This window comes from Protopterus annectens, chromosome 11.part0 (assembly GCF_019279795.1).
Source record: "Protopterus annectens isolate FY-2018-M chromosome 11.part0, PAN1.0, whole genome shotgun sequence".
Taxonomy (NCBI): Eukaryota; Metazoa; Chordata; order Ceratodontiformes; family Protopteridae; genus Protopterus; species Protopterus annectens.
The window spans coordinates 775,006,090-775,025,787 of NC_056745.1; the positions used below are offsets into that span (position 1 = coordinate 775,006,090).

At 37.4% G+C, this 19,698-nt stretch overlaps 1 protein-coding gene across 5 annotated transcripts in view; it reads left to right on the plus strand.

Moving 5' to 3' along the window:
- Positions 1–19,698, plus strand: part of KIAA1549 (KIAA1549 ortholog) — a 2,575,340-nt gene that overhangs the window by 1,630,530 nt on the left and 925,112 nt on the right. For all 5 annotated transcript variants that reach the window (XM_044088205.1, XM_044088206.1, XM_044088207.1 and 2 more), the window contains exon 9: positions 14,011–14,188. In XM_044088205.1, the coding sequence (XP_043944140.1) occupies positions 14,011–14,188 (178 nt within the window). The remainder of the gene's footprint in view (positions 1–14,010; positions 14,189–19,698) is intronic.

Consider the following 19,698-nt stretch of genomic DNA (forward strand, 5'->3'; position numbering starts at 1 on the left):
ATCATATCTGCTGTAACCTCATCTGAGTCTGCTGCTTTCTCCTCCTCTTGTGGTAGATGGCTACCTAGTGCTTACCAATCCCACTGACAAGCTAGAAGGCCTCCCTCCAACACAGAAAGGCTTGGGGGGGGGCAAAGAAGCTTACAACCAGTCCTGGATACAGCAAATCTGTATCTGGACTAGACTAGTTATAGGAAAGATGAGAGAAACAAGTGCAAATGCGGGCTTTTAAATCAGAAAGTTGAAAGAGATGGAAAAAACTGCCCAACTGCCCAGCAGCCAGTGAACTTCAATTTCCTTGCCAGAATCCATTCCTCTTGTGGTAGATAGGTTATCTAGTGCTTACCACTCTCACCGATAAGCTAGATGGCTTACCTCCAACACAGAAAGGCTTGGGAGGCTCAAAAGCTTACAAACAGTCCTGGATACAGCAAATCTGTTTCTGGACTAGACTAGTTACAGGAAAAGCAGGAAACAAGCTTAGAATTTTTTTTTTGCAATTAAATTAACAAGTGGAGAAGGCAGTAAATTAGGAGGCTACTAACAAGCAGTAATAAGTGCAGAGTAAGAGCAACTGAACAGATAAGAGCACACAAAACAGCAAACTAAGACAGTTACAGTAAGAACAGCCAAATAAAGTATATTTTTTTTTCAGGGGGGGGACAAAGTAGGATTAAGAGGCTACAGGGGTTGGTCTTCCCAAATCCTCTCTGTATGCAGTAGATAAAGCTGAAGAGATGGGACTAGTAGGAGTGTCTGATATCAGAATATGATCTAACTGTACTCAGTTGAGTGAGCAAATGAGATGGGCCCCGAAGGAGTGTCCAAACACAAATTTACAAGAGGGGCGTGCAGTTTCAAGGCCACCAAGATTAACACCACAACAAGAACAGGGAGGTGGGATCAGCTGTAGAGGCACAGAGAGACCACAATATTCAATTCAATTAATATTCAGTGAAAAAAAATAAACAAAATGCAGTACTATATGAAAAAAGTGCAGATAATAGTGTACTTAATTTAGCTTATACGCCCAGTTGATTGCAGGTAAGTCTTAGCCACCAACAGCTAAAGCACTAAACTGATAAGCAGAATATAAGATCATCATTTAGCAACATTCCTGGGATTAACCAGTCTATCAAAAGAGTGTTTATATATGTATATATGTGTGTGTATATATATATATATATATATATATATATATATATATATATATATATATCTCAAAACACCTGAAACTGAAATTACATATTTGTTAATGGGCACAGACTCAACATACATACAGCTTCTACAACTTGAATGATATTCATTGTTTTACGCAGTCGTGTGGAAAGTTGGTGAATGAGTGAAAGATGAGAGAATAGTGAAGGGATATTTAGTGATACATTCTAGTACAGTGACTCTCCCACCCTCAGGTCAAATTATAATAGAGAGTAATCAGTTTTTAGCCAATACAAAGCAATTAGCAGAGAGATACCAAGTAAAACATTTCCTGAATGCAGAAACCTGTTAGTCAGAAAGAATAAGTAATTGGCATATGCAGTGTAACCTACTGGTCAAGAGAAAGGACAGTGGCCAACTTAGTAAGTGGTTCTTAAGTACAGCTCTTTTGGGAGGTGTTAAAAACTAATTTCTAATGCAGGCAGGCATATGTTTGACTAGATGAAGTTAATATACAGCAAGGTTCTTTAAGTTAAATTTACTTACATTGTACAAAGACAAAATTCTCAGTGAAAATTTTTGTGATTTCGCCCTTGTAATAGAGCTTCAGCAGTATCTGGGTCAAATAGAGTGATCAGAGGCTATTGTACACAGCCTTATTTACTTGTTTCCTCTTAAAACTTGTTTTTAGTTTAAGCCAAGGGTCTTAATCCATTCAGCTATGCAAAAGTAAGGGAAAGTGTATCAGCTTTACATATACTATGACTTGTGTACTTTTGCATCCTGTCATCCACCTCAACAACCCAGGATTACAGCCTATTATCTTAAACATATTTTTGTTTAGGATTTTTTTTATCTTTTTGATGGAAATCCAGAGTTTATTTAAAGTATCCTGTCTTGTTTTGTTTATATTTTATTTTTTACCACTACTTTTCACAGTTTGCAGGGAGGAAGAGATAAGTTGTAAAGAAGATTTACTATGATTTATATTTTGTTGTTTTCCCTTTTATTTTCGCTGGTTGTTGTTAGAAAGGGATAGGTTTTAGACAGGCAACCTCTAGCCATCCCAAGGAGGTTGTTCAGCTATAAATTCACAGAGACTGCAGAGAGGAGAATCCAGAGTGTATTTAAACAATCCTGTCTTGGTTAGTGATTTATTGATCTTTACTGTAAAAAAGAGGTGCGACTCTGAGCACTAGTGAGCAGAAGATACTGTGCATATTTCTTAGCGATATAAAGGAAGTCTAGCTTTTGTATGACTTTCACAACTTGTGTGTCAGAGCAAAAACTTTACTGTACTTACTTTTATATTTAGTTATATATTGTTTGTGTGATTTTTCTCATAGAAGCTCATTTAAATTTTCTTTGAACTCTGTAGTAAATGATTTTGATGAGTCTTTTCTTTTAGAATTCTTTATTAATTTGCAGCCGAATATGGATTCCTTAAATGAGTATGCCAATTTGCTAAAGCACAAGTATCTTGTACGGTATACTAAATGATATGTATATTTACAGGTAACAGCTGATAACACTGGTGATCTTTGTTTCTCATGTCAAACGCTGCATGATTTGCTTACCATTATTAGCAGAAAATCTAGACTTACTGAAGATGATTGCACTTGTGCAATTGGCACAGCTTGGAGAGCTGTTGTTACATATGTTAATAACTAGACTGATGAGATAAATAATGTTAGGCAAAGAGCAAATAGAACACATTTAGGAAAGGAAGTGTCTATTGTCTGTAAAGATCAGTGATTCCCTGTTGAACAAGATGATACCACTGACAGCTTTGGAATTCTGGATACAAGTATTCAGCAATCTGAGGATTCAGAGAAGAAAATAAAAAAAGAAAGAAAAGAATACGTTCATAAGACATAAGAAAGAAAAAGAAACTGATAAATTTCTGTAAAGTAAAGAAAATAAATACTAAAAAGGACGTTGCTTTGTTATGTAACACACAGATTACAGGGAATAATAATATTTTTCTGTCAGACAACCTTCAGTCTACAGGAAAAAAGCTTCATTTTTATAAAAGAAAAGGTAGAAAAAAGATGCAAGGGACAGCTGAAAAGGGAGAAATCAAAACTGAATGTGGAAGGATTGAAGAACATTACTGTAAGAAAAAAGAGGAGAAAGACAGATGTTGACAACATGACCCAAGCTGTAGATGTACAAAACCAGCTGGATGAGAATTGTATGCTTACAAATTTAAAAACTAATGAAATCAGTGGGATTAATAAGGCTAATGGTGATGAAGATCATTCCTTTGTAACAATCAGAGCAGATATCTAGTCTCCATATGGAGGCGTGGGTTCATATCCCACTTCTGACAGGTGTGTTTATGTGGGAGGATGGTATAATTATTAAGTTGTTTACCTTGCAGACAAAAGGTGCAGGGTTTGATTCTCACAAGGGGTAACTGGCTAGGCTTAAAATGGCCCACAAGGGGCAGTTAGCCTAGTACTAATCTATGAACCTATGAACCTGTTATTGAATTAGAAGCTGAACATTTTTCAGATTTGGTCAGAAAAGATATTCTTGCAATTGGAGATTCATTAATTAGAGGGACTGATACTTACATTTTTAGAGAAGACAATGAGCATCAAATAGTGTTATGTTTTCCAGAAATAGAAGATGTGAGACTGGCCTTAGAACACCTTAATGTAAGGAAGTATGTCTCTGTTTTTAGTCATGTTAGTACAAATGATCTCATCCGCAAAGACTCTCTGACTATTAGTAGGGAACTTATAGCCCTCTTAGATATCATAGCATAAACAGGTGTTAGGATATATTTTTCACAAATCACGTATAGAAAGGAGAGGCAGGACACCATGACTGAAAAGATTTTTTTGGGTAAATGCCTACACAAAAAATATTTTTAAAAACTGGAAATGTGTATAGCATCCAAGCCTACTTTTGGGCACACGTGTTCAGACAGTATGGCATGCACTTGTCAAGAGCAGGAGGAGAATTTTTGCAGCAGGTATTTTGCAATATTTGGCAAATACAAGGCAGGACTTATGCCAGGTTAAAAATTTAACAGTTTACAGATAGTGACAGTTGATGCATCTTTGATGGTTGCTAATGCTGGGATCATTAACAGTAAAGGTTTTTTTATTGGAAAATTTGCTACATTCCCACAAGATTGATGTTGCTATTGTTTGTGAAGCGTGGTTAAAGAACAATGACTGGAAACCAGTTCTGTCTGGGTATAATTGTTTTTACTGTAACAATCTAATAAAAATTGGGTAGAGGTGTTATGATAGGGATTAAAGAGTTATGAGACCTGTGATTATTACATGTTCAGTGATAACACTAATACTGTAGATTGTGTAACTGGGCCAATAAAGAGAACCCTAGAACAAATAATTGTTGGAGTGTATAAACCACCAAAGTTGAGTGTAGATAACCTAGAAGAATTCTTACATTTCTTACATGAAACACAGATTGGAAAATTAATGGTAGGTGGGGTCTTAAATTTACCAGAAACAGACTGATATAATATTTATTTAACATTAATAAGGAAATTATTGACAATGTGTATTGAGGAACAACAATTGCTTCAAATTGTGAAAAAGCCTACCAGGGAATAGAATATACTAGATGGACATTGTTTGTGTTCCTAAAGAAATTACTATTATTTCATGTCAAGTTTTACCACCATTGATGTGCAGTGTTCATAGGGTTATAAAGGTCAATTTGTTGCCGGATAATTCTGCCAAGCTGAAATCTAAACCAATGCACAGAAGATTAATAGCAGATTATATGGAAGAAGAACAGTCTCTGTGTAAAACTAAATGGAGTGACACGTTCAGTGGATAAACTGCAGAAGGAATATGGAATGTTTTGAAAGAAAAATTGTTAGAATGCAAAAAATCTTAAAAAAATAAGTTTAAGATCAGGATCTAGGGACACAATATCAGGAGGATATATTTCCATAAGGGCAAGATACTTGATTAATGTGAGAGACAAAACATATAAGAAATGGAAAAAGGTGGCACTACAACTCTGAAAACTTAAATAAACAAGCTGAATGGACAGATTAAACACAGTATGAGACAAGATCAAGAAAAAATTGAAGAAAATATATATAAAGATATTAAGCATAATAGGAAACCATTTTATAGATACTTAAGATATGGAAGGAGTAAAGAAATACAAATTGATAAACTGTGTAGATTTTAAAATGTATACTCAGACATAACAGATTATAGATATATATTTACAGAATCTTGTGCAAAGCAGTTTGTCTGCACAAAGTGAGATGATAAATTGTCCTAGTGACATCCAGGTGACTTCTTATACTGAAATCAAATTAGATTAGATTGTAAAAGAGCTATGCAAACTGGATCCAAACAAAGCACAGGAAGGAGATGGAATTAGTACTAATGACTTGATAACACTTCAACAAGAACTTACAGTACCATTATGTCTACTATTTACTAGGTCATATAAATATGGGGAGATTGCTCAAGACTGGAGACATGTAGTTGTTAAACCTATCTTTAAGGGAAAGAAGAGTAGGAAAACCCCAGATTCATACAGAATCTTAAGTTTGTTTTCATGTTGTAGAAAAAATAATAGAGCAGGTTGTATGAGATAAGTTATTGTCAGAATGGGAAAGGTTGGAACTTGAAACCATGTATCAGCATGCACATGTTGAAAATAGATCTTTTACAATGATATTCTATAGCAATATAACAACAGTTCTGAATGAAAAAAAATGTGATGTAATTTTTCTAGATTTAACTTTAGTGTTTGACAGCATCATACATATTACACTGATCAGTAAATTAGAACAACTAGGTATTGATGTACTGTTGATAAAATAGCTGCATGGCTTAGGACATGGCAACTATCATAAAGCAAGCGGACAAGTGAAATTTGAGGTTACAGTCAGTGTGTCCATTGGGGCTGTGTCGTGTAGGACCATACTTGTTTAGATTGTATTCTTTCATAGGTTCATAGGTTCATACTAGGCTATCTGCCCTAGGGCATTTACAAACCTAGCCAGAGTGTGTTTGGCTTTCGCCACCCATTTTAAATGAATTTTGCTATGCCCTTTTTTGAGGTTAGTATCTTTTTCATCAGCAGTGTTCAGCAGTCTGTATGAAGATGACTTGAAATTGGGTAAACTGATTGCATGTGTTACAGATATGGTATGTTTGCAAAAGAACTTGACTAAATTGACCATTTGGGCACAGGAGAATAATATGCTGGTAATTACATCAAAAACTAGGCATATTAGATTTAATACATATTTAATGTAGCACACAGTGATTGAAACTGTAGATTCATTTAGAGGACTTGGGTATATGGTAGATTCAGCTTTGAGTTTTTCTAATCATGTCAACCAATTGGTTAATGATAGTTATAGAACTATAGGTTGTATGAAAAGATTTATAAAGTCTAAGAAATCAGAAATGAAGTAATTGCTTGTTAATTACATTTGACCCAAACTTGAATGTGGAATACCAATATGGAAACCTTATAAGAAAACAAGCATGAGTAAACTGGAAAGAGTACAGTGGAAGTATACCAAGGGCATCCATGGATGTGAAATTTAAGTTATTATGAAAGACTAAATTATCTGAACTTGTAGAGGGTCTCATGATTAAGAGGAGATCTTATGTAGGTTTGTAGGTTATTTAGAGACAGCTACCTCTGGGGATGTTTGGGGTTATCAAAACGTAGCAGAGAATCATCAGACAATGTATGTAGAAGATTCTATTGGATTGAGAAGTACACTACTTGGTTCTCTGAGAGAGCAACTGATGTGTGGAATAGACTAACAAATTAAATTAAAGCAAGCACTAGTTTAGATAATTTTATTAACAGCCCAGACACTTATTATGGGAACAAGTGTTTTGGAACATTGGCAGGCCAGACAGACTTTAATGCCCATGCTTGAAATATTTGTATGTATGTATGTATGTATGCCTGCATTTCTTAATATTAAACAGAAAAAAGAAAGGAAGGCATCTCTTTACTTTTCTCATCTTTATGATGTACAACAATAACTAAAATACATTACAATGAAACACACAATTCATATCACAAAAAGCTTCACAGAAATACTGTTAAGAACAGGAACTGTTTTACTTAACAGTTATCTTTTTCTTTCCTCTACCCCATCAGTGTCCTTCCAAACATTAATGACATGAAGTGAGGCAAATGCTTTTCAATTCCCCACAAGTTTACAAAGTCAACAAACGTCCACTCTTTCCATCTTTTCTTGTGCAACTAGATTTCACAAATGTGATTGATGCTTTGCAGTCTCACATTTATTGACTAATTTCTGTGTTGCTGGTCTCCTTCCTGTTCATCTCTATTTCCCAACTCCAGACTGTGATTGAATTTCAAAGTACTCCAGATTTTTGTAGTCAAGTTCTGTCTCTCAAGCATTTTAATTTGGATAAATTGAAAAAGTTTTATGTGCAAAGTTCCTCCATGTGCTTTGTTATTAGAAGAATGGGAAGCAGAGTTTCTGCCTGATGGCTCACTTTTTGTTGGCCAAACGTTTGCATTTCCTCCTTAGCCTGTTTTGCTTCAAAAGTTTCTTAGATCCTCCAGGGAAAATATTCTGAAGATAGCTGGATACAGACATGAATCTCATACCTGCCTGTTGACATTCTATGATTGATGGAATAAATTTGCTTCTCCTCTGCCTGCTGTATTGTGAGTAATCATTTTCCACAAATGCTCTGCTGTCGCTATCTTTAATACTTTGTCCTTTTGCCACAATTTTGTCAGGGTCAACTCTTTCTGCTGGTATGATTCCATCTTTATTAATACAGGTCTTTGGCTGCTTTCTCATGAGCATACACGTGATGTACCCTTTCAGTTAACAGTTCCTGCTGTGGAATATCAGTCCAGTTGCTTATTTGTGCTTTTACAAAATTAATACAATCTATTCCTTTTAGTTTTTGTTGTACAGTAGAAAATCTTAGATTTCCCTATGTGCTCGGTCCTCTTATTGTATCATTTTTTGAAAAATGTCTTCTTGAGCAGCCTCATAATCAGCTAGCTTTTTTTTCATTTCAGCCTCTTACTTTTGTAGTTTTATTAGTTAATCTGAATGTCTGTTTAAAGCTTCTTCCATCTTTCACACCCTTTTGTTACTTGAGTTGATCTTCTCCTTCCATGTTTTGTTTATTTTAATTAGCTCTGAGCACATTTGACTTATTTTTTCCTCTAGATTACTGGAAGCCATCTGTTGTACCAAAGATGGAGGCTGAATGGCTTTTTGTTGAACAGCTACCTGCAGGATTCTTCCCAGTATTTTCTCTTCACTCAGCTGGCAGACCCATATGGCAAAGTACCTGGTGTTTGTTTTCTCTAATATGCAGCAGCTCATTTCAAACCTTCCAGCTTCAGGTACTAAAACATCTCTAAGTTGGTGTCCTCTGCTTCACTGGTCACAAAACATTCAGTAAAATGTTGCTGTAATGCGGTGGAGTCTGTGTCAAAAGTTGCTGCCACAGGATCTATGATGCAAAACCTGGCCTAAGTCATGCTGCACAGTTTCCCAGAAGACATCAAATAACAGATATTGAAATCCGTTTCATTGAAAAATAATTTCTCTTTGTCAATTCCTTAGCAGTGGTCCTTAAAAGGTTAGAGGAGAGAGGTAAGTTAATCCGGGGGTGTGAAACGCTTTTTTCTTTTGCCAGTCCCTAAATCCCTCAGGTACTGTCCTTCAATCTCTGGACCTTTCTTTGGAAAAATCTTTCAAGTCTTGTCAATAAATGTCCAGTAAGCAGCAGTTTAAAAAGAAGTGGCAAAGAGACTCAAAAAAGAAAGGGAATGAAGTATAGATGTCATCACAACACAAAAGAGTACACAACTACCTGTGCACATCTTCCCCCCTCCTCTTTTCCCCACCACAGCCATCCCTCAATACTAGTAGGCAGTCTCTCCCCTTCCCTGCTTATCTGAAAGAAAATAACAGATTATTAGGTATTAAGAATAATTCCAGAGCATTACAAATTGAACTGAGGTTCCCTTCTTGTCCAACTAGAGTACCCCCACTGTAGTGCGATTTCGGAGTTGGTATATTTAATTTATGTGGGGGTCTGGGGGATGCAGAAACGTAGTAAATCGTGTGTGGGATGTTATTTATAGTTGCTTTGTAGTTTTCAATGTTTTGAGATTCAATGTTATGAGTTTTAGATGTTTTGAAGTTTAGATAGTATGGTCTTGATGTTTTGGGTTTAGATGTTATGAGGATTAGATGTTTTCATTTGTAACCCACAGGTCACCCTTTAGCAGCCTGTAGGAGACAGAGTACACTGACGGGACTTTCATTCTTTCTGCTTAAGATTTGTTTTGTGTACCCTGTAATTTCTTGGTGAGAAATCTCTGTGGTCTCTTCAGTTGTTTCAGGTGTCTGGTGAGATACATGCAAAAGAGAGCATTGTACTAAATTACTGGTCTGATGAGGGCCGAGTATAATGGAATTATGACATCCTTAGATCTAGATGGGATGCATTTACTTATAAGATGTCCCCTTACCTTGATGATTACATCATCATTGCAGATTCCATGCAAGATATCCAGGCATTCCTGCCTTTTTCCTTAAGCCTATTTCAAAGATTAGGATTTAAATTAAACCTAGTGAAATCTTCCCTAGTTCCATCAAACAGGTTAACCTTTCTGGGGTGCCTTCTGGGCACCTCTGTTATGATAGCTTATCTTCCTTCAAAGAAAGTCTCTTTTTACTATCTCTAGTTCTGGGAACTGGAACACCAGTCCATTTCCTCTACAAGGAATTTCTTCAGAGTTTTAGGTTACATGACCTCAGATATCATCACAGTTCCTCTAGCCAGACTGCACATGAAGAAGATTCAGGGACTGCACTAACGTGTATAGACTCAGAACCAGCATTCCCCATCTTTTCCTCTTCCATTTCTGAACTTCATCAGAAAGGAACTTCTCTGGTGGACCAGTCGTGTTCAACTAAATCAAGATCTTATTCTTTCTTCCCCTATTCCAAATTAGTCTGTCAGTACAGAGACCTCAGACTTTGCCTGGGGAGTGGTTTCTTAAGTGATCACATTCAAGGAGAATATGAGATTCCCATTTCAAGAAAAAACATGTAAACATCAAATAAATGATTTTCCTTATACAGGCAATACAAATCTTGAACCAACTGTGGATTCTAGGACCTATGTTAGTTATAACAGACAATAAAAGAGTGATGTGGTACTTGAACAAATGGAAGAACCAGGTCTTACTTTCTGTACAGATTTTCCATGATTGCCTTGGGCTGGAAACTCAGTACAGTCTCTCCCTTCAGGCAGCCTGCGTTATATCAGAGCATAATACAATTGCAGACACATTGCGCAGATCCAGGATGGACCTTCAAAACTGCCTGTTAGACCCAGAGATCTTCTAGGGGATCATCCACCTATGGGGAATTCTCCAAGTAGGTTTGTTTACCTTCATTCACAAAAAACAGTTACAGAAGTTCTCTGTCAAGATTCATTACAGACAGGACTGGAAAACATATGCCTTTTCCTTCCCATTGATGGAAATGTTCCTATATGCCTCTTTCCACCTTTTCTCTGATTCCCAGAGTCTTACTAAAGATAACAAAGGACTCTCCAAAGATACTTTGGGTAACACCTTTTTGGCTCAGACAACACTGGATCTGAAGTTGTCTGTTTTCGTATGATTTAACCTATGGGTTATCAGATCAGATTACTTCAGCACCTTTCGGAAGCCTTGGATTCAGGGCTCTGACTCCTCCTCTACCCATAATTCCCTTTGCTATTCTAAAATACCTCAGATCTTGTTTGTCACCTGATCCAGAAGGATGCGGTCTTCAAGGGTTCTGACTTTAATTGAGATGAGATTTTTTATATTTTTTTCTGAGCTATTTTCAGTTCATCTAACTCCCTTTTCTTACTTTTAATCCCTCCCCATATTAAAAAAAAAATAGTAGATCTTTCTTCAGCAGAATTACTACTTTTGTTATTATTATTACTATTATTCTTATCTTCATTACTATCATATCATTTTCTTCTTATAATTGTTTCCTTAGCTGAGTTATTGGATGTTATCGTAGCCCTTTATTGTTCTTGTCAGCCAGTGCTGTCTTTTTTTGTCTTTCATCTGATGTCAGACAAGGTCAGTAGCTTCAAAAGGTGTTTGGTCTGTGGCCACAGGATCCTGCCACAAGGTTGTCATATTTGTGTGTCTACTGCCTGGGGGTAATACACCTGGATGCTGCCAATGAGATGTGACCATCTTTGGGTGTAAGAGCACTTAAGGGGATATATGGACAAATTAGCCCTGAAGGGCCTGCTTCCTGCCCAAGTGGGGACTTCAGCACCATCTTCATCTTCACAATCTCCTTTTCTGACTAAAAGATCTTAAAAAAAAAAAAAAAAGGCCTTCTAAGGAAAAGGAGAAGGACAAGCCTAAGGAAAGAGAGAGAGAGAGAAGGAAGCAGAAAAAAAACGTGAAGAGATCCAAAAAACGGTCTCTGGATCCAACAGAGTTTTTGGGTCTGGTGCTGAACATGCCAAAGCGTTCAGATCTGGAATCTGTTTGGATCTTTTCTCCGACACTGTCTTCCCATTTCTTACCAGAACCAGTGAGTCCTATGCTTCATTTTCCCTTCTTGCAGGGGAGGCGTTCATCCTGACCAGTTTCTTATTCGAGGTCCTTCTGTTTGACAAGGATCCTTACAGAAGCAGAGATATTGACAGGATGATGCGGAGGTTACTGTGGATGCAGATTCCACTTGGGGTTCTCCCAGCACCTTCCCCTTCAGGACCTCTGGTTATGGGTCCATCTACTTATCTGCTGGTTTCCCCTGTTCTGGTCTGACCTTTCAATCCAAAGTCCATGGGTTCACGCCTTCCTAAAACACCTACATTGGAGCCAGCATTCCTTTTGACTTCAAATTTGATAGTATCCTTTATTCTGTCAACTCCAATTATGTTGGATTTAGATGAGTCTTGGAACTGAAGCTTTGGGGCCTAGTTTCCATGGACTGATTCAGCGCCAAACGTTTTGGATCTGTCTCTTCCCCTTGGTGCCACAACACTTAATAGCTCAACTCCATTATCAGCCTTGGAGCTGGGGTGGGTTGGAGTGAAGGGTATTCCTCCTATTTCCTTTTCAGTTTGGAGTAGTGCTTCATCATCTTCAATTGTGTCCTCAACTTTTAGGCATTTGAAAGTGTTTTTTTTTTCAGGCTGAGAGAAGAGGTGTAGCTTTCATGCTCAGCTCAGTCCCAACCCACATTGGGTACTGCTTCTGACTCCATACATCCTAATAGGCTGGGCCAGTCAGCCTACTTCAGCCTTGGGATTGCTCACCATGCGAGCTCCCATTCCGATTCTCACCCTTCCCCAGAAGCCCAAACGAGGCAGGGTCCTAGGAAAGAGACATGTAAAAGAGACACTTAGACTCCTCTCTGTAGTCAGTCATTGAAGACATAGACTTTGATGAGGCTAAAGGGTCCATACGATCCTCTCTGGAAGATGTAACCTTTGGTGATATTCTTGAAATGGTGAAACAGCAAAGGTGGTTGGTCCATGGACATGTCTTCTCCTGAGGAGTCTTGTGTTCATTGAGGCTCTCGGGGGTGACTCTTTGATCTCTTGGGTGGTGCCACCCGTTGATGGCCTCATAGACCTAGTGGCACAATAGGCATGGAATGATCCTGACATGGTGGAGTTGATACCATGAATGCCAGACAAGATTTTGGTTGCCTCTAAGAACATGACCCACTGGAGCAAGGATCCCCATGCAGATGCCATGATTGTTGTGGCAGCCACAATGAAGGCACTCTTAGAGGAGAGTACATCTGGCCATCTCCTTAACAGGAAGTCCAGGGCATTAGACAGGTTTGGGAAACAGATGTATGCTTCAGTGACCTTTCCAGTTAGAGTACTGAACTGCCTTGTCCATATGACATGCTTTCAGAGGGACTTGACAAAGGAGCTGACCAAGTCCCAAGTCCATCTCAGGTAACTTATCTACACACATACAAAAATCAGTGGATTCCCAGTTGTCTACCCTACAATCTATGTCAAATGTATCCATGCATCTGCTTTCCAATGCAGCTGATGGTATAACTAGAGCAGTAGGTACCAGGATTGCCATCCACCAGCACACCTGGATGCGATTATGTGACTTTGTGAAAGTCTTCAAGACATCTTTCATAAATTGCCTGTTTTGATGGTTCAACTCTGTTTGGAACTTCCCTTAAGACAAGACAACTCTTGAAATTTTGGCAGCCATATATCTTGTATATACCAGCATTCTCTTGTGCTTTAGAGGATGTACAGTGCATGAGGAAGGTGCCAAATAGCTTTAGTATATCGGTCAGATGTTAGATATTCTTAACCGAATATGGCCATTGTAACTTTATGCTGTTGCAACAGTGATCTATTCTATTTGAACATCTGCTGTTATAATTCTTCACAATTGTACTTTTTCTGTGGTAATTTCTTGGTATCAAAGTGTGTATGTGTGCATCAGTGTCTATGTTTATTGTTCACTTTTGCTGCATAATTTAAATTTTACTAAATAATTTAAGCACTAATAACAACATGTAGAAGAGTCTTCAGGTTAGCGTACCATGGCATTAATTTGAGATGGTTCCATCCGGTTTATGTGAAAGTCTGTCATTTTCATTAGCAGTAAAGGATTCTGCTGAAAAACATCTTCCCACTGTAAGTAATATATGCTTTTGTGGCATTGTTTATATGTGTTCCTGACCTGCACTTTGGTATATAATAATACACACATTGTAGTCCTTTATATATGCATTGTTAATTGTAAAGCTTATTTATAATGTCAATTTGAAATGACAAGTGTTTTATTTTGTTGCAGGTTGTTAATGTTTCACGCATTGATGATACTGATTATCCAGTGGAAGTGGTTTATTTTGTGGAAGGTCAGAGTGGAGAGCGTCTTAGTGCTGTTGAGGCTGCTAGCCTTATTAACAAGGTTGATATACAGAAAGCTGCTATCATCCTGGGGTATCGCGTGAAAGGAAGTCTGGCACAACGTGAGTTTATCATTGATTACTTACATCTGGAGGGGTCTGCATTTCTGTCAACCAGTAGCAAGCTGTTTCTGCTTTAGTTTTTGTTAACATATACTGAATATTGAAACTTTCAGTGTCTTTTCAGAAATGTAGTCTTTTGGGTGCAGTAATGTACTAAAGTTTCATAACAACAGAGCTGTAGGTCAATTTACAGGCTAAGAGGTGGAATGCATAGGTAATAAGATGTTCGTTTCAGATTTGTCTGTTTCATTAGTCTGTGTCAGATTACAGTCTTTTCTATGACACTGCAAATTAGAGAAAGGGGCAGAGGCATTTTGGTAACATGGAAGATTAGTCCATAAAATCACTCTAGGCCCCATATGGAGACTAGTAAAATCTTGACAGATCTAAAGTAGAATTGCAGCACAATCCTCAATCCTTTCTGTGTCATGAAAAGAAAAAAAAACAGCATGCAGAGCAATCGGTATTTCCTTAGGGTTTAAAAAGAGGCTTATTGGTGTTCATGAGGATGGCATGTGCATTTATACAGTAACAACTCGTTTTTTTTAAAGCAAAGAGTTGTACTCTTGAGTCTGATGTGCCCTTTTTCACCAAAGTGGCTCATGCCACATGCCATGAGCAATTGTTGATCTGTTACAGCATATCATGTCATGGGGCAGGGATCTTGTGGCTCTTTATTTCTAAAAAGTTGTGCTGAGCTTCAAGGGAAAAAGTTCAATTTAAAATTGTTTAAGAACAGATGCTCTAAGCAGAATAGACACTGTGGAAAAATGTAATAGCTGGAATTGTAAGTCATGTTACATGTACAGACTATACAAATTTGAAGAAAAAAATATGTGTGTGTGCGGCTACTTCAGTGTCATTTGTAAAATGAGTAGTGGTATGTGAGCAATATATGGAAAAGCCTAGTCACATACAACATTATTGAGTTGCACGGCAAGCTGTTATGTAATATGTACAGTTGGCGCGCATGCCTACTGAACGGTTTGACGAATCACAGGAACTACTGGCTGGTGAGAGGGTACTTCCGAGGCAGAGCACAGCCGAGAAAGAAGCAGAAGTGGATACAACTACAATGCAGATTCCTGTGAATGAATCTACAATCCTGAATGGAGCTGTACAAGCTAATTCAGCACTAACAAGTGAAAAAGGGAACTGAACAGGAGCAAGACCAAAAATATTTCTTACAACAGCATAACTGCATCAGTCAGCTGAATCTGTTGTACCGGCATGTATACAACACAATGCTGCTGGTAGTCACCCTTTAGTACAACAGAAACTTTGCTTTCCCCTACCAATGAGGTATTTGATTTCCAGAACCAGGGGAAGGAGCAGAAGTTGGCAGAAAATGAAATTTGAAGGGCAGATGACTGGTTCAGGCAACATCAAAAAAGCCTTCTTTCACAAGAAGGCTTAGTCTGGAACTTATCGAGTTATGTACTTTCAAATGAAGAAATTAATATTTTGCAGAAGGGACTTTCTTTCATACCAAGTAGGTACTTAGACACTACTGATGTTATTTTTGATATTAAAAAGTTTTGCAGGGATTTAACCCTTAAGATCATGTTTAATGGCAGTGACAGGGAGATGAATGTTTTTAAGAAACCTAGCTATTATGTACCACCTGTGAATCCATTAATACATGCTTTCAAAACAATGTGTATACAGGATGTGTATAGGCTACAAAATGTTAGAAATACAGAACATAACAATGGCTTTAGGAAAAATAATCTTACTAGAAATGAAAGGATGGCCTTAGTGCAGTTACAGGAAAATACAGATATAGTGATTAGGCCCGTCGGTAAGGGCAGGCCTATTGTCATTATAGATGCTAGCAAATATGAACATGCTATGCTTAATATGTTATGTGATGTTAGTTTCTATACAAAGATTACTTGTACAAAGATTGATAAAATGGTGTACCAGATTAAACTGAAATTGGATGTATTATTCAGTGAGGGTTCCATAACTAAGGAATTATATGATTACTTCCTTATAGAACATCCTGTTATCCCCTGTATACAGGGGTTACCTAAGATTCACAAAGATAAAGTCTGTCCACCAATGAGACCAATAGTCTCTGGGAGAGGGTGGTCCACGTAGTCCATCTCCGTATGTATAGAGAAGAATCTGAGACCCTAACTTAATGAGGTACCACAGGTACTACGAGATACTGAACATTTTTTAACTGACTTATTTGAACACATGCAAGTATTGAGTGATAGGGATAGTTGCATCTTGGTCACCATGGACGTAGTATCTCTTTTCACTGTAATTCTGAATGATCTGGGTATAGATAGTATAGAGAGGTTTATTGGGACATACTCTAGTTTTGAAGCCAGACAGATCAAACTCATCAAGGATTTGCTTGAGATAGTGTTATGTTGTAATGTATTTTTATTTGGGGATGTGTTTTATTGGCAGAACAGTAGCATAGCTATGGGCACTTCGTGAGCCAATAGATACGCCAGTGCTGTAATGGTGGTCTGGGAATCTGAATATATGTTAAGAGGTCCTTTCAGCAAATACATTTCTTTTTTCAGAAGGTTTGTAGATGACCTTTTTATTGTGTGGAGTGGAACTATGCAACAGTTAACTGAATTTGTCAAGTATGTCAATGAATGCACTGCATTTTTAAGGTTCACAGTCACATACTCTGACAAGGTCATACATTTTTTGGATGTGGCAGTTTTGGTAGATGAGAATAATAGACTGTACACGAAACAATACAGAAAACCATGTCATGTCAGTAGTTTACTATCATATGACAGTATGCACCCCCCATATATTTTGAAGAGTGTGGTAAGGAACCAGGCTTTTAGAACCTCTAGACTCAATGGGAGGGAGTCTGACTTCTTGAGATGTACTGAAGGTACTACCAAGGAATTGATGGAGAGGGGCTATGATGGCCAGATGGTGAAGAATAATGTAGAGGAGGTAACCAGAATCAAAGATTCAGTGGCACAACCATATTTCACAGAACCCATCACTGTCTAATCTTAAACAATTAAAACTGGCTTGAATTTTTAATCAGCTTTCATATCACCAGCTTATAATAGCCCATAAGACTCTATATCTACCTAACAATATTCAACAAACTACTGATCAATACTACTAAACCCAACAACACAGAAGGTGAGTCTTTGTTCTCGCTCAGCATGCTGTAACCCATATGTCACAAAGATGGGTTTGCAAACTGGCTCAAGGACAGAACACACAGGGTTAGAGTTGCTGGTGCCATGTCAGACTCTAAGCGGTCATTGTGGCCACAAAATTTGCAGATGACTGCAAACTTGGCACCATAATTGACACTCCATCAGACACAGACATCCTCACCCCCAAGTTGACAATAACCTCTCTTTTTGACACTTGACATTTCCCAAGTGGTTAGGAAGACCCTCTCTACATTGCCCTTGATCATGAAGATTCACATCCAGATCAGGAGGAGGTCATTGTACCCTGTACTCTTCACTTATCAGACCAATGATTGCTCAGAGGTGATCTGTGCCTGACATACAAAGAGAAACATCTCTGCTGCTGGACAGCACAGCAGCAAGCAATGGGTATAGTATCTCTCATCCTAAGGGTGGGTGGTGCCACACACACCAATTTGTACTATTTGAAGAGGAAGAGGAAGAAGAAGAAGAAGAAAAAAAAAAAACATTTTTTTAATATTGCTATCTCTATTATCTGTATAACTCCTGTTTTTAACTTTGTAAAAAAAAAAAAAAAAAATCTGTATGATTCTTGGTGCTTTTCTCCCCGGGCCTCTACTGAAAATGGACATGTCTCCAGCTAGACTAGCCCGGTCAACAAATGTAAAATAAATAAATAAAATAAATATTTCTCTAAGAGGCAGGTCACTAGAAAAGCTAGTAACACTAGTAACAAAGGGATGCTCAGGATGCCCTTATATTATTCATCTGATGTAGAGACCTACATGGGGCATAGTTAGGAAAAATTGGGGAATTCTGACGTCTGTTAAGGGTGTCAGTAACATTATAGAGCAACAACCTCAATTTTTGTTCAAGAATGAGCTCTTCCTTAAAAGAAAGTTATGTTTCCCAAGGAGTAAGACTAATGTCTTAGAAAATGGAGGTTTGACTATGTGTAGGCACTGTAATTTTTGTAGTTACTTGGACATTAGTACCAAGTTTATGCATCCAGATGAGAAAAGACAGTATCATTTTAATGTTTCTGCTTCATGTAACACCAAACATGTAGTGTATCTTGCCCATTGTTTGAAATGTCTGAAATTTTATGTTGGTAAAATTGACAGAGTGTTTAAAGATCGGATTAGGGAACATGTGTACCACATTAATGGAAAGGACAGAGTATGTGCATTATCTAAACATTAGTGAGACTGACGATGAACATACTTTTAAATTTCTTGCAATAGGGAGGGTGTATGAAAGTATGAGGGGTGGTGATGTCTGCAACAAGACAGAGGCTCTGGAAGCCAAATGGATTGTAAGGCTTAAGGTAGATAGTGGACATGTCCTGAATGACTATGTACCCCTGAAGCCTATATTAAAGAAAAGGCCCCTCTTTAGATGAATTTTATGTGTGTATTTCTTGCATTTATTCTTATTGAAAAAGTCAGTTTTTTATGTATGTATTTTTTATATATGTGTTCTTTATATGAAGTTTTATATATGTATTTTTGTATGAAATTATTCTGAATATATTGCTGCTATATTTTATAAGAGAGTGATTACAATTATATATAATGTATATATGTATGTATGGCTTTAAATTTTTTTGGGTCATGTGATTAATAGCAGCTGACTAGTGCTTTCAGAGTATAAAATGAAGGTTAAGATGCAACATATTTACATCTGATGAAGTGGGGTACACACCTACGAAAAGCTTATGTTTTTTATTATGTGGTCTGTTCTACAATAAATAATCTTTATACTGGAATCTACAGCCTACTTCTTGTCCTTTTTTGGTTTGTATGTATGGCACATAGTTTACATTCTTCTAATTATGTTGTAAAATAATTCACTTTGTCTTTGGAAATTAATATAAACTGTACAGATGTCAGTAAATGAAAAGCGAATGTGTTTGTATACATCTGTATACAAAGGAAGAGAAAGTGGCATAGTTATAAGGATTTTGTAAGGTGCCTAATACAATGTAACCTGCACCACAACATTTATTTGCTCTTAAATAAAATGAATTAGTCCTCTCATTGCTGGCTCTGGAACCTTTAAAAAGAGTTACTGAGTAGTGACAGTGTGGTTATTAACATCATCCCAAAAATACTAAATTATTTTTTCTAGGTCTTCCGTGTTGATCCTATAGCTTGCTGGCAGTCTTTGTGGTAATTTCACTGCAGTTGTGTTGGTACTCTGCAATCTTCTGATGAAGATATTGTAACTTCTGCATTTGAAAGTTGAATAGCCATGTTCCTTGTTTAATGCCATTGCAATTAGCAAATGCTTTTAACAGAGGTTATATTTTTATAGTAGTTTTTGTTCCCTGCACTGACCACAATCCCAGGTTTC